We start from the raw sequence: 12,674 nt of genomic DNA on the forward strand, positions 1-12,674 counted from the left end.
CAGAGGAAAAAAATAGTTAAGAATTCACGAGGGCATTTGTTATGGTTGCACACTGAGGAGGAATGTCTCCCAGATTTTCATTTATTTTCTTAGTTTTGGTAGTCTAGGACTAGATCCGTCATTTCTTCAGGTGTTCTGGTTAAGACAGTTGATGCCCACTGGATAGGTTCTCTCTTCCATTTATTTGTACCATCTTTCAGTATGAACATGCATGTTAGTTACGTGTTTCTCCATTTTCCCAATTATCCCCTATGTATCCCTGGGTCAAGAGTAGTGACAGCTGGAGAAATGTTGTCTCTGTTTTAGGCAAGCAATAAGGCATGATATATTGTGTGTGACTCATGTTTGCAGCATTGTAACCACATACAATGTCTGCTTGCTCCCGTGACTCTATTGTTGGTGACACGTTCAAATTAAAAGGATTTTAGTTTACATTTTAAATGTGTATGCCTTAAAATTTCAAATAGGAAGGTGACATTCCCCTAAGGCATATGATGATCAAGTTTAGCTACTTAGATAAGCAGTACACAGGTTAACACTCTTATTTCACACTATAACGATATGTAGTCCACTACTTTTAAAATACGGATAAATACCTCTTACAGTGTTTTCTATCACGACAGTTCCTTGTAACTTTGCCTCCTAATCGTCTTGTCCTGCCTGGAGCTGCTGGCACTCAGCTGCAGGCCTTTTGCTTTTAACATGCCCCCTGTAACAGTCAACCACAACCATTCAATAGTGTTTTAAAATCTGATGATTTTGTTTGTAGCAAATCTCAGTTACTTGCATCTGGACCTCCCTGATCAGTCACTCTGTGTCATCTGAGGAAACTCAGTGAAGTCAGTCTGTGCCATATCTGTATAAAGTATTGATGATAGGTCTTAAGATTGTCATGTTTTAGGATAGCTGTACGCTTTGTTTTCTCTTTCCATAATGTTTGAAAGACAATATGAATTACAGCACTGTAGTTGCTGGAATTCGAGTGGTTTGGAAGGCACAACAGGATTTGATGACTGCACATGGGCAAGCAATAAAGTGCTTGGTTCCCTTCTCATCCAGCAGTCGTTGGCCTACCATACCCACCTATGAAGAGGTGCAGTTCCAAACCAAAAATTTGCAATGACAATAGGGTATGAGGTGCAAACAGAGAGGACATGTTCTGCTTTCATGAGGGTTGATTCAAACAGTTTCCCTTTATAGTGGAGAAACCACAACCTAAGACCATCCATCAGAGTGCGATAGAGGTGGAAGGTTATTGCAGGGTGATACAGGAAGGAGAGTGGAACTGAGCTGTTGTTGGCTGTGAACATCACTTTAGGTTTTGGCTCGACTGTCTGCTGTAAGTGATTGCGATAGTCAGATGTGGAAGTCATAGAAGAATTGATGGCTGTTTTGGTATGGTCACTGCTTCCAGAACCATGTGGCACCTTTGTAGCCAATTCATTATTGCAAGGGGATTTTCTGGAATGCCAGAGAATAACTATTTTGTATTACTCATCTGTGTGTCTCATGCATTAGTGGTTTTGAGAACGGGAATACTCCAAGCAGAGAAACACTGTGTCATTTTCTTGTCTATCATGGGTACCCAGTGACTGGATTTGATTAGACTTTTTTGAGGACATAGACCTCAAACTTCATGAATCTTATGAGGTACTACCGGTCACGGGCAGACTGAAGTCCCAGGTTTTTACCTAGGTGTCATGTATAACACTTGCAATGAATAAGAATGCTGCTTAGAAATTTTTCTGCTATAATACCAAAAGAGGTATTTGAGACGCCCAGAATTAGACTGCCTGCATTTTTTCCATTTTAATTAAACAGCCATGATATCTTGCTGAGAGAATTAGTATGGATAGTGTGCCCAGTATAGGATGAGTGTTTTCTACAGGGACATTGATTTAATATAATTCACAGGGAGTTTTGATCCGTGTCTACAAAGGCAATGGGTAAGAAAATGGAGAAAAATCAAATGCAGATGGGAAAATGGAATGTTATATATGGTAAAATAAAGAAACAGACATTGGCTTAATGGCATCCAAGAAACATTTCTAACCAAGCTCCAGGATTCCAAGGTGTTAATCTCATTAGTTTCATATTATTATCCAACTGTCAGCTCCTGGACCCTTATGGAATCACAGAAATTCATGTCAGATACCGAATCAGGTTAGAAATTTAAACTAATTATTGAAAAGTAGCTCCAGTTTCTTATTTGAACTTGGTTGTGATTTACTGTACTGAATTACTTATTTGCCAAATTCTCTTTTAAACAGTTGCCTGTCACTATGCTGCTGAAGAAGTCCAGGTTTTTCCATAAAACCTGAAAATGTATTTATTTTCAGCAGGGATTACCATTCCTGCCAGTGGAATCCCAGTAGTTTTGGCTAATTGTGATATGGCTGTAAATATATGATTTCCATGGAAATTAATTTAGTCACAGGAATTTTTGTCCTTTTTTTATATTGATGGCTTTGCTTAACGTGGTTGCCAAACACATGTATAGTTTAAAGAAAAACTCGATTAACAATAGAGTAGATTATTTATACTCACCTGCTCAGTATACATATATATTGCTTTTCTGGATGAAGCAGGAACTGCTTGACTGTCTCTCTTGGATTTGTGCTGTTAGCAGATACGGAAGAACCTCCTTTAGGTCAAACAGGACATGTGCTGTTGAGATCTTGCCCTGTCAGACCCTAGTGGTAATAATTTCATAGCAACACCTTAATGCAATATTTTTTTAAAGTTTTAATCAAATGGTTCCTTAGTCTGTGCAAATTGCCATTAGGTTTATTTAAGTTTAAAATACTTTTTTTTAAAAAGTATTTTTAAAAAATAAAACTTTTCTTGTAATATTATTCCAGGGTGGGATAATGTTTATGTGGTATTTCCAGATCCAAACTTGTACAGACAGTTTTAGTACTAATGCTATATTTTAAACTTTTCGTGTTTTACTTTTTTTTTCCCCCGTATGAGATTGACAGTATTCAAGTTATGGGTTTTTTTTTTTCCTGTTGCCAATGTGCTGTGAGCTTGAAGTCAGTCTTTACATAGTTTTTGTCTAGAAATGTCTTTGGTGTTTTTGGGGATTTTGTGGGTTTTTTTTGTTTTGTTTTTGTTTTAAGAAAGTATTTGAAAATGCCATATGGGAATGTTAAGCAAGGACTCCAGAGACAGTACTATTATGAAATGCATCTAAGGACTGGAGGATGCATAGTAGTAATATTAAACTAATTTAACTTCTTATTAACTTTCATTTTAGGAGTAACCTTACTGGCACACCAGGGCAATTTTTTACTTGTTAGGTACTGGCACATGAGTCTAGTGCCAGGAGTCTGAAGTTTCTTTATTTAAAAAAAAAAATAAAAATTACTCCTGTGTTCCTCTCTTTGATAATTTTTAGATGTATTTGAGATGCCTTATGCCTGTTAGGCATAAGCACCTAGGCACCTACCTATACTAGACAAATACTGTTGTTTGCTCCCTGTTGGTAGTGCAGCCTTGGTACGCAGTGGGTCCAAGGCAGCAAGGTAACACAGTAAATTGTTTCCAAGAAATGTAGTGATTGGCATTAACTTTAAGACTGTTCCCACAAGGTTCATCAAAAGATACTTACCCATGCTGTTGAACTGACTTAGTCATGTCAGCTAAATGACAGAAATCGTTCATCTGATGCAACTGCGTACTATATTTTCAAAATATAGTATATAGAGATTTCAGAGGGCTACAGGAAATGTCAATTTGAATTGTTTCATTAGTTACAAGGATGAGAAAGCATTGTAATGGATGATAACATTGATTCTTAGCATACAGTTTAAGAAACATCTAGTATTCATATAAGAAAATCAGTTTTGACAATCCAGTGAAACAGTAGATGTAAGAAATGTAGATAACCTTGATTCTGCATATACCCAAAGTTTTGGTGTATGTTAGCCAAGTGTAACTCGATTCAAATTTGCAGCTCTCACTTTTCCTTCCTTAAAATGTTCTCACATGTTTTTCATCTGTCTAGATTAACCATGTTTCTGATCAATACCTCTTTTATAGTAAGCATGGTCGAGCATCACATTGTGAGTGATGTCGTGCTGCTGACCTGCATAATGACAATAAAATAAAACCCATGTTCTGAATGTGTTACCTTTTTACTACCTTCCTTATGGGGCCAATTTTTTTTGCTCACTAGCTGATTGCTCAGCGAAGACTTCTGTTGAGATGTCTGCAGAGAGATGAAGGCCTCTTCCCCTGATCTTTTATTCTTGACTTAGAACTGAGTAAAGTGTATTAGTAGTCTAATTATGCCTTCTAGATAATTTATATGAATGTAAAGATACAGAATATAACAAACATATTAGTAGATGTATAAATCACATTATACTTGTATTGAAAAACTGACTGCAAATGTTAATAGCTTTTTAATATACAACCATGTATTATTTTTAATGTAATGTACAATTTTTTGTCTTTCTAGGTATGGCATGAACTGCCTCATTCAGTTTGAGGATTTTGCTAATGCTAATGCATTCCGCCTCCTGCATAAGTACCGTAACAAGTATTGTACTTTCAATGATGACATTCAAGGTAACAGACTCTTTCTCTTCTCTTCACTCTTGTGATGCTCACAAGCCAGAAAAATGAGTCATAATTGATGTACCAGAGGGAAAAAAATGTATCCGCTTTCCTGTGATATTTGAAGATGTTCAGTACAGGTCACATTTTGCCTTGGGTTTCCTCAGCATGGGTTTCTGGTGAGCTGTCTTTGCTCTTAACCTTTCCCCTCTCATCTATGCCTTGTGCTTTTTTTAATGTTAACTCTTCAGGGGCTTTTTTAATACCTTAGGGTGTGAATGGCTTTCCCATATAAATTATTAACTTCAGATCTTTGGGCAAATGTCAAAGCTCAAGCCTGGACTGTATTTTTCTCAGTTTTTTTTGTCACTGCAGTGACAACTGCTCCACTGTTCCTCCATGTGACAGAGCTTGCCTGATAAATGTCAAACTGTATTTCAGTTCTTAAACTGACAACTCAGTTAAATATCCTTCTAATTTTCCTTGCAGTCTCAGGGCTGCATTCAATTTTAGAGGGAAGTTATCCCCCTGACTCTGCTTTCCCATCTGAATCATTTGTAGCAGCTGGCAAAAGGAAAAGATCTAGGATGGGAAACGTCAGCAAGGGGGATTCCCCCAGTGCTCAGTCTAGATGGGCATCTTGTCCCTTCCCTCTGGAGAAGACAGATAAGCAAGGCTGAAGTGGCAGATGCTGCTGCTTGGGTTGCCTTATGCCCTGTCAGGAAAAGAACACTGGAAAATAACTTTCTCTAAGGCAGTAAGTACACTGGCTCCCATCCTTGCGAGGAGACTGAAGTCAGATAAACTGCTGGAGAGAGGTACCCAAGGAGGGCCCTGGGCACCCAGCTGCCTCTTACCCCCTCATGTTTCCTTGGGTAGATGGAGGTCCTCAGCAGTGACAGGATCAAAAATGGGAGCTTAACTGTCTTCATCTAACAGTTTGCAGTGACACTTTAAGCCAAGCATTAGGATCTTGAGTTTTCCAGAGGTCATTCTTGAGTCATTCATGGGACCTAGGTCTAATTTCAGGGACTCAATGCATGGCACTGGATTCAAATAGCCCTTGTCTTTCTGACGTTAGGGATTTGGCTAGCCACATGAAATAGGTTTCTGTTACAAACCTGGCTGAGTTTTACTCCTGCATCTGAAACAGATTATGGAGGACAAACTCCCAGATGGGAAATAAACTAATTATAAAATGTCATTTCCCTTTGTAAGAAGCATGGTGCTTCTTACCCTGCAGGGTCGGAGTGTAGCCATGGCTACAACAGTCCAATCAGCAGACTAAACAGCATCTGGAAGTTTCCCTAGTTGTTTAGAGACCCAGCTCCCACAGGGAATTCTCTTTCCTTGCAGGACAAAGGTCCTCACTCCAAATCAGAAAGAGTCTCAACTAGAATGTAGTTTCAAAGAAATGGAAGGTAAGCTTTTCAGCAAAAGTGTACCAAATACGGGTGAACTAAGCTGAGAAAGTCTTTGATGTCTCTAGATGCATTTTAAAACCACTGCATTCTCTCTCATGCACGTGTCTTCACGTTCAAAACTGTTGGAAGGGTATCTGTTTGGCTTAGCTGCTGTAGCAGCTATCGGTCTTCCTTAGAAGTGCAGCCATGTGCAGTCTTTTAATTTATTCAGTTTCTGCAATCTGATTTGTGTTTGTGGGTCTTTCGATATTTTCATAAACAATGTCTGGGACTTTGGGTGATCTCCATCCTTAATGCTTGTATAGTTTCCAGGAGGTGAAAGCGGATGCATTTAGTCTGCTCTGATCTCTGTCGTTTGTCGTCATATCCCCATAAATACCTTCAGTATCATTTTTTGTAGGAGGTCATCTTCCCATACAACGTGGCAGTGGAATAACAACAGCCCAAATACAGATCCAGTGATCTTTTCTCCCTCTTTCTATTCCAGCTTTATAAACCCTAAGGATCTTTCACCTGACAACTTTAATGGGGATAGATGGTGCTAACTTCTTTAGCAAACATTAGAGATTTTCAGTTTCTAAATCGCCTGATTTTTTCCAGGCTACTGGAAAGAGTGGCCTTCTCTGTACGCAAGTTGTGTTTTCTACCCCTAGAGCAGTAAAGCTGACAAGTAGCATCAGGCCAATAAAAGCAAACACACACAACATTGCATCTGATTTGTCATCATCTTCTGAAGATAGTGCTTACATGATATTTTAAACATAGTTTCTCCTAGTCCAAATATTTGTCAAGCCAAAGCTACTTTAATGATCAAAAGAAGTGTTTAATACGTTTCATGGAAGAGCTTGAGGCTTTTTTCACTGCCATAGGATATCCAGACAAAGGATTCCTATATATCTTAGTGATGCAATGAGGACCTTTAAGTACCTCAAATCTAAAAAAACCCTAACATACCATCCTGACTCCTGCCAGACACTATAAAAGATAAAGAAAATATGGCAAGCTGAATACCCATTTGCAAGTAGTAACTTGGACAAATGCAGTTGCCTTCTGTTAGCTCGCAGCTATTTGCAGGGTGTCAGCATGTCCCTAACTGACGCCATTGCAGAACATTTGGAAAAAAGTGTCTGCCAAAACACTGATCTTATAAAACCACTAGATTTGGCCATTAAGGGTCACCTATAGATATGTTTAAGAATTTCTGGAAACAGTTTTGTCTCCATCCCTGCTATAGCATGGTCACATCCTTTACTTTGGAAAAAGCTTTGTAACTTTTTCTACGTACCCTCTCTGTACTCAAGGAATTGGGAACAAGGCCGAACAGGATTCTGACCAACTGCTATTGGAAAATCTGTATTGGAATAATAAAATTGCTCTTATTTTATCATTCTAGAAAGCATCTTGGTTTTTGGATGGGTGGTGAATTTTTTCCCTCTGCGATTATGATCATTTCTTCATATTTATATTTTCAAAATATTTTTTTATAACCACAATAGCAATAATGTTGCTTTAGGGAGAAAATATTCACTTTTTTCCTTAGATTCTTGTTTGTTTTTATTCTGACCACAAATCAGCTTGCTTCTTTTTTTTTTCTCTCTCTGAAACATATAGAATATGATTTTTGGAAATGAAAATCAGTGAAAGCATTGGATTCAAAACAAATACTTTTATCTGGTTCTCTCTAACTATTAGCGAGCATTTTCCAAAGTTGGGGGTTTTTTGATTCTAATTTCCTATATGAGAGAAATATTAATTAATATTGTAATGCCAAGCTTCACAACATTTAGAAATACTTGAATTAGATCAGGTTGCTAGCTTTGCTCATCTCAAATATATTTAGGAAGGAGGACTCATAAGGACAGGGTGGAATTTTCTTTAAGATATAAGATATGTGTTTTGTTTTTTTTTTTTTTCTCTCCAACCACTGCCTGGGAATGGACCAATGCTGGAAGAAGAATTGGGGCTTGTGTTGCCAAACAAAGCTGTTTATCAGGGTGGAAGATGCTTGATCACCCCTGGAAGGAGGCAGGGTTGGGCTTCACGGTTTAGGAGGTTGAAAATCCCCTTGGAGAAACTAACCTGTTCCCTTCCTTGCTGTGGGGATGTTGAACAAATTTCTTAAGATTGGTTAAAGAAGAAGTCCTAGGTACAAGTCCAGGATTGCAGTGTCTGAAGTCCTGCTCACGGGTGGGATCGGCTCGGGCCATACCTGCCTGCCCCTTGTCAAACCCAGCCGGGGCAGAGCAGGGTGCCGTAGCGCTCCCTTTCCATACCCGTCTTGGTTGTGGTGTGTCTGTCGAAAGAGTTTTTGCTATTTGAGCACAGTCAGTGGCTTAAGGCAAGTTTGCATGTCTTGGGAGCCATGCATTTGTGCTGCGTGGGTCTCTCGGCGCTTATCACGTGGTAGCTGGTTGTAGTCATTGCTGATGTTGATAAATTTGAGATAGTGGCATAAATTTCTCTAGCCTTGTTGCCTCTTTGCAGGTCAATTATTTCAATTGTTTTTATTTTTTTTCTATCCCTGTACTTTAAAATTGTCTCAATTGACAATGACAAACTTCTGCAGTATAAACCAATCTACATAAAATAAGTGTTTCTCTATGCAGTGTAATACCGTTTTTGTTCTAGTGTTATAGTTCTATTTCACTGTGCCCACAGTTGCAATGCTTTCCCCCATTATGGACGCAGAGTCTGTATTTTGTGCCAAAATACCTGGAAGTTATGTTATGACCAATTTCACGTTAAGTCAGTGCAGTTCTCAGAAATCAGAATTTCTGTCACAAGCGTTCTCCTTTATAAGATTTAATTCTTTTTAACATTAATATCAGAAATGATACGTTTGGTACCTGAAAATTCCAGTTCTTGAAATCAAATTGTAAAGAAAGTTTGGGGTTTGTTGTTGTGGTCGTGATGGGCATGGGGCTTCCAATTCATTCTCTGACCAAGAATTTGAAAAGTGCAAAGTTGAATGACATGTAATAGCTCATATGTTAATACCATATATCTCAAATTCTGATATTATGTGCAAACTGTAGAAAACCCCTTTCATAATATGAAGTGACATTTGCTTCCGGGTGAAACAGACACTGGGATTTTTAAAATAAAATAATAAAAAAAATCCTATTAAGACATATACGGTAGGTATGTGAAGTATATTTTTCTTCCAGTATATTCAGGATATCACCTCTCCGTTACTCAGCGGTAAATTTACATTGAAATCAGTATGCTTTCAAGTAAATCCCCCACTGTAGCTTTTGTATACTTTTCCATGGGTATATACAAGTATGTGTGTATACAAGTACATGTATGTACAAGTATTCTTCTGTTTCATTTTTTGCTCATTATGGGTTAAAAAAAGAAATCCATTCTCCCCGTGTTCTTGGGCAACCGGCTCCAGGTGGCCCTGCTTGAGCAGGGGGGTTGCACCAGATGACCTCCCAGCCTCAGCCACCCTGTGCTTCTGGGCCTCTGTATCCCTTTTCAAATATACCAAATGGTTGCTCTTTTAAAAAGGCTCTGTTTCTCCTTCACTAGAGCCTTTCCCCCTCTTTGCACTGCCTGCCTGCTGTAGCTGCAGAGCGGAGCAGTGTGCATACAAAGCTTTGAAAAGCCAGTTCATGGTAAGGAGAAGGAGCTCCCATCTGTTAAAAGAGGGTCCTTTCGAACTGCCCACAGCCATAGCATTTGCCTCACTAGCAACTGAGATTACACCTTTTAGATAGGATCTTTACTCTCACCTTTTTTCCCAGTAAATGTAGGAGAGGGACTATTTTTTTCCTGGCACTCTATGCAGTGTTATTTGGAAGACTGGCCGTGTTAACATGTGATTTCTATTATGCTGTGTATTGAGAAATATGAATTTTACTTTTACCACTTCCTAATCTTTTAGTCCAGATTGAATAGCTCAGATTTTAGAATGTGCTGCAGAAATTCCTCTCCTCTTCTTGTTTGCTAGCTTTTTAAGATGAGGTAGGGAAAATGACATAAAGGAACTACTAATACTTGATTACAAGTTTTATTTTTTGAAACTTTAAATAATGGACAAATGCTTCAGTGCCGTAAGCCATTTCTTGCTAATTTAAATTAAACTACATCCAATAGAAGTGAAGTTCTTGTTCCTCATGTTTTGGGGCTTTTTTACCCCCTTTTTTTTTTTCTTTAATTGTTGCATCTGCTGAAAGAAGACTCTGTGCTCCAAAGCATTTATAATGTGCCAACCCCAAAAGGCCGTGGTCTCTAGGATTTCCTTTGACGTATTCGTGCTCAGTCGTACAGTTTACAGTAACAAGTAAGGCTAAAGAATCTTGGACAGAAAACAAAGACTTGATAAAGAATAATGTACTTTGAAATTTCACATCTACCATATTTTTACAAGATATGACTCACCTTCCTAGAAAACTATAACAAAGTGTTTGCTGTCACAGCAGCTGACACTGCTTTAGAAAAATATCCTTTGTTAAACTTGCTGTGGTTATTCCTCTAGAAATTTGGGGAAAATAGAATCGGTTGTCAAAATCATATCTGTGAACAATGTCTATCTTATTCTGCACACAAGGGATTTAACCTGTGCTCTGTGGGAGAGGGAGGCGAAGCCATTTCTCTCCTTCCTGTAGCGATGACAGTCGGAAAAACAGCGAAATGCTGTTTCTGCTTCGTAATGTCCGCGAGAAGTGGTTAGGCTTTGGCAGATGGATGTGAATTGCATTTTGATTCTTTTCAAGAACTCGAGTCAGTATTCAGGGTGAAATTTAAGGTCATGCCGTTAGTCAGAGCAGTTCCGGTTAAACAGATCTGCTATTCACGCTGACGGTGCCCCCCTTTCAATAGGAAGGAATAAGGGAAGCTGCTGACGAGGAGTGATGACAGCGGCTGCCAGAAGCAGTGATAGTGGGTTCAGTAATGTAATAAACTGGGTTATTATGCTTTTTAGAGTCAAATGGCTGAATAAAACCGATGTGGACTACTTTTAAAATACCATTTTTATAGCAGTTCTTCTGTGCAAATCGTGATTCGTGAGAAATGCAGTATTTAAGCCTTTATATATTGCTATTATAACCATTGTTATGAATCACCCTCATAATGAACATACAGGTAATAATGACTCACATCCCATGTAAATAATCAATGCAAAATGTTATTGACATTCAATGTAGTATTTTATTCATGTTTCGTATTTCTTTTCTTTTTCCTTAAAACAGAAGATGGTATTGTAATAGAGTTTGTAAAAGTATCCCAACTGGTAATACTTAATCATAGTCCATTTTTCTGGCTAACAAACATAGCAACAGTACATCAGCCGTGAAGATAAGCAGGATCCCAGCATTCCCATTTGTTATAAATTTACAGTGTTTCATTTTGTCTCTGTCACCAGAAAGCGGCTTGAAGAGCAGCTTTCCCAGCTCTCTGAGAAGTCATCTGATGAGGGCAGGGTGCTGCGATGGCCACAACTTCTGTCTTCAAGGGCTGGAAACAGGACCTTACAGTGCTCCAGCTCAGCTTTCCTTTTCAGGAGACCAGATTGATTGTTTAGGAATAAGCCATGTTATATAGGCTTCCTCCTCCTCCCGTGCAAGCACAGCTGTGTAACATAAAATAGAAGAAAGAATTTGGCATCCAGCGAGAGGATGGGATTTTTTTATTGCCGGTTATGAGGATAGTTTGGTAGAGTACCAAGGGAAACTGAGAGCGTGGTCTGACTTCTCTCTTTTGCCATTTTTGGTCTCTCTGCCAATTTGGCACTTGCCAGAGGAAGACTTAATTTCATCTGGGAAAGAAACAAGCTAGCTCTTGGATACTGTGGGGTGGAAGTGTCTCAGCCCGATGGTTGTTCCCAAAGCTGTGCCTCAGAGGAATCATTTTTTAGATTTTTTTATTTAGAAATGAGAGAGACGAGAGTAAATGATCTCAGCTCTCAGAACAAGTCATAAAAATGACTAAATAACTAAAAATGACGAATCTGTATGGTCTAAATATTAAGTGGGCTGAGAACAAGGTGTCCTGTATTCCTGATGATTGAAGGGAAGAGTCATAATCAAAAGCACGTAACAAACTTTTTAGTTCTAAAGACACATGTTTTTGAACTGTTCATGTGGATTTACTTCAAAAAGTGACTTTCTAAGGGACTTTCTAACTTTAAAATGTGTTCTAAATTTTACTAAGGGTTACCTTTTATTTTTGAAAAAGTAACCATTCATGAAACTGAGATGATCCTACCTATAAACCACAGATTCAAACCCAGCCTTCAACACCCAAATGATGTCTTTTAAGGAGAGGTTTACCCAGTACCAGGCTGCTTACTACTTCTGTTCTTCTAGTTCCTTAGCTACATGTATTTGAAATGTAATGGTCTGTGTGCCTGCAATATGAATATCTGTTTTGAGCATCTCCTTGAGTTTAATGTAGATATTACTGCTATCTCAGCTTTAAACTTCACCTTGCTTATGAGAAAGTAGACTTGTGAATAGCAAAAGCTTCAGGGGAGCTGCACGTTGTGGGCAAATGTCCAATGTACAGATCCTGGGCCAAGTGCTTTTAAAGGACTGGTCACACCTATTTCACACTGTTTCTGAAGGAAAAATCAGTAGCAATGTGAATTCTCCCCTCAAAAGCAACCATGTGGCTTGTAGACAATTGCAGTTAGGGCTGTGGTGATCAGGAACAGAATTGCAGGAGCCAGCAGATCTCCTC

At 38.7% G+C, this 12,674-nt stretch overlaps 1 protein-coding gene across 1 annotated transcript in view; it reads left to right on the forward strand.

The window, feature by feature from the left end:
• ME1 (malic enzyme 1) overlaps window positions 1–12,674 on the forward strand; it is a 188,230-nt gene that overhangs the window by 142,088 nt on the left and 33,468 nt on the right. Inside the window, exon 7 of the mRNA XM_050893552.1 lies at window positions 4,466–4,575. Within this exon, the coding sequence (XP_050749509.1) occupies window positions 4,466–4,575 (110 nt within the window). The remainder of the gene's footprint in view (window positions 1–4,465; window positions 4,576–12,674) is intronic.

This window comes from Gymnogyps californianus, chromosome 3 (genome assembly GCF_018139145.2).
Source record: "Gymnogyps californianus isolate 813 chromosome 3, ASM1813914v2, whole genome shotgun sequence".
NCBI classification, from domain to species: Eukaryota; Metazoa; Chordata; class Aves; order Accipitriformes; family Cathartidae; genus Gymnogyps; species Gymnogyps californianus.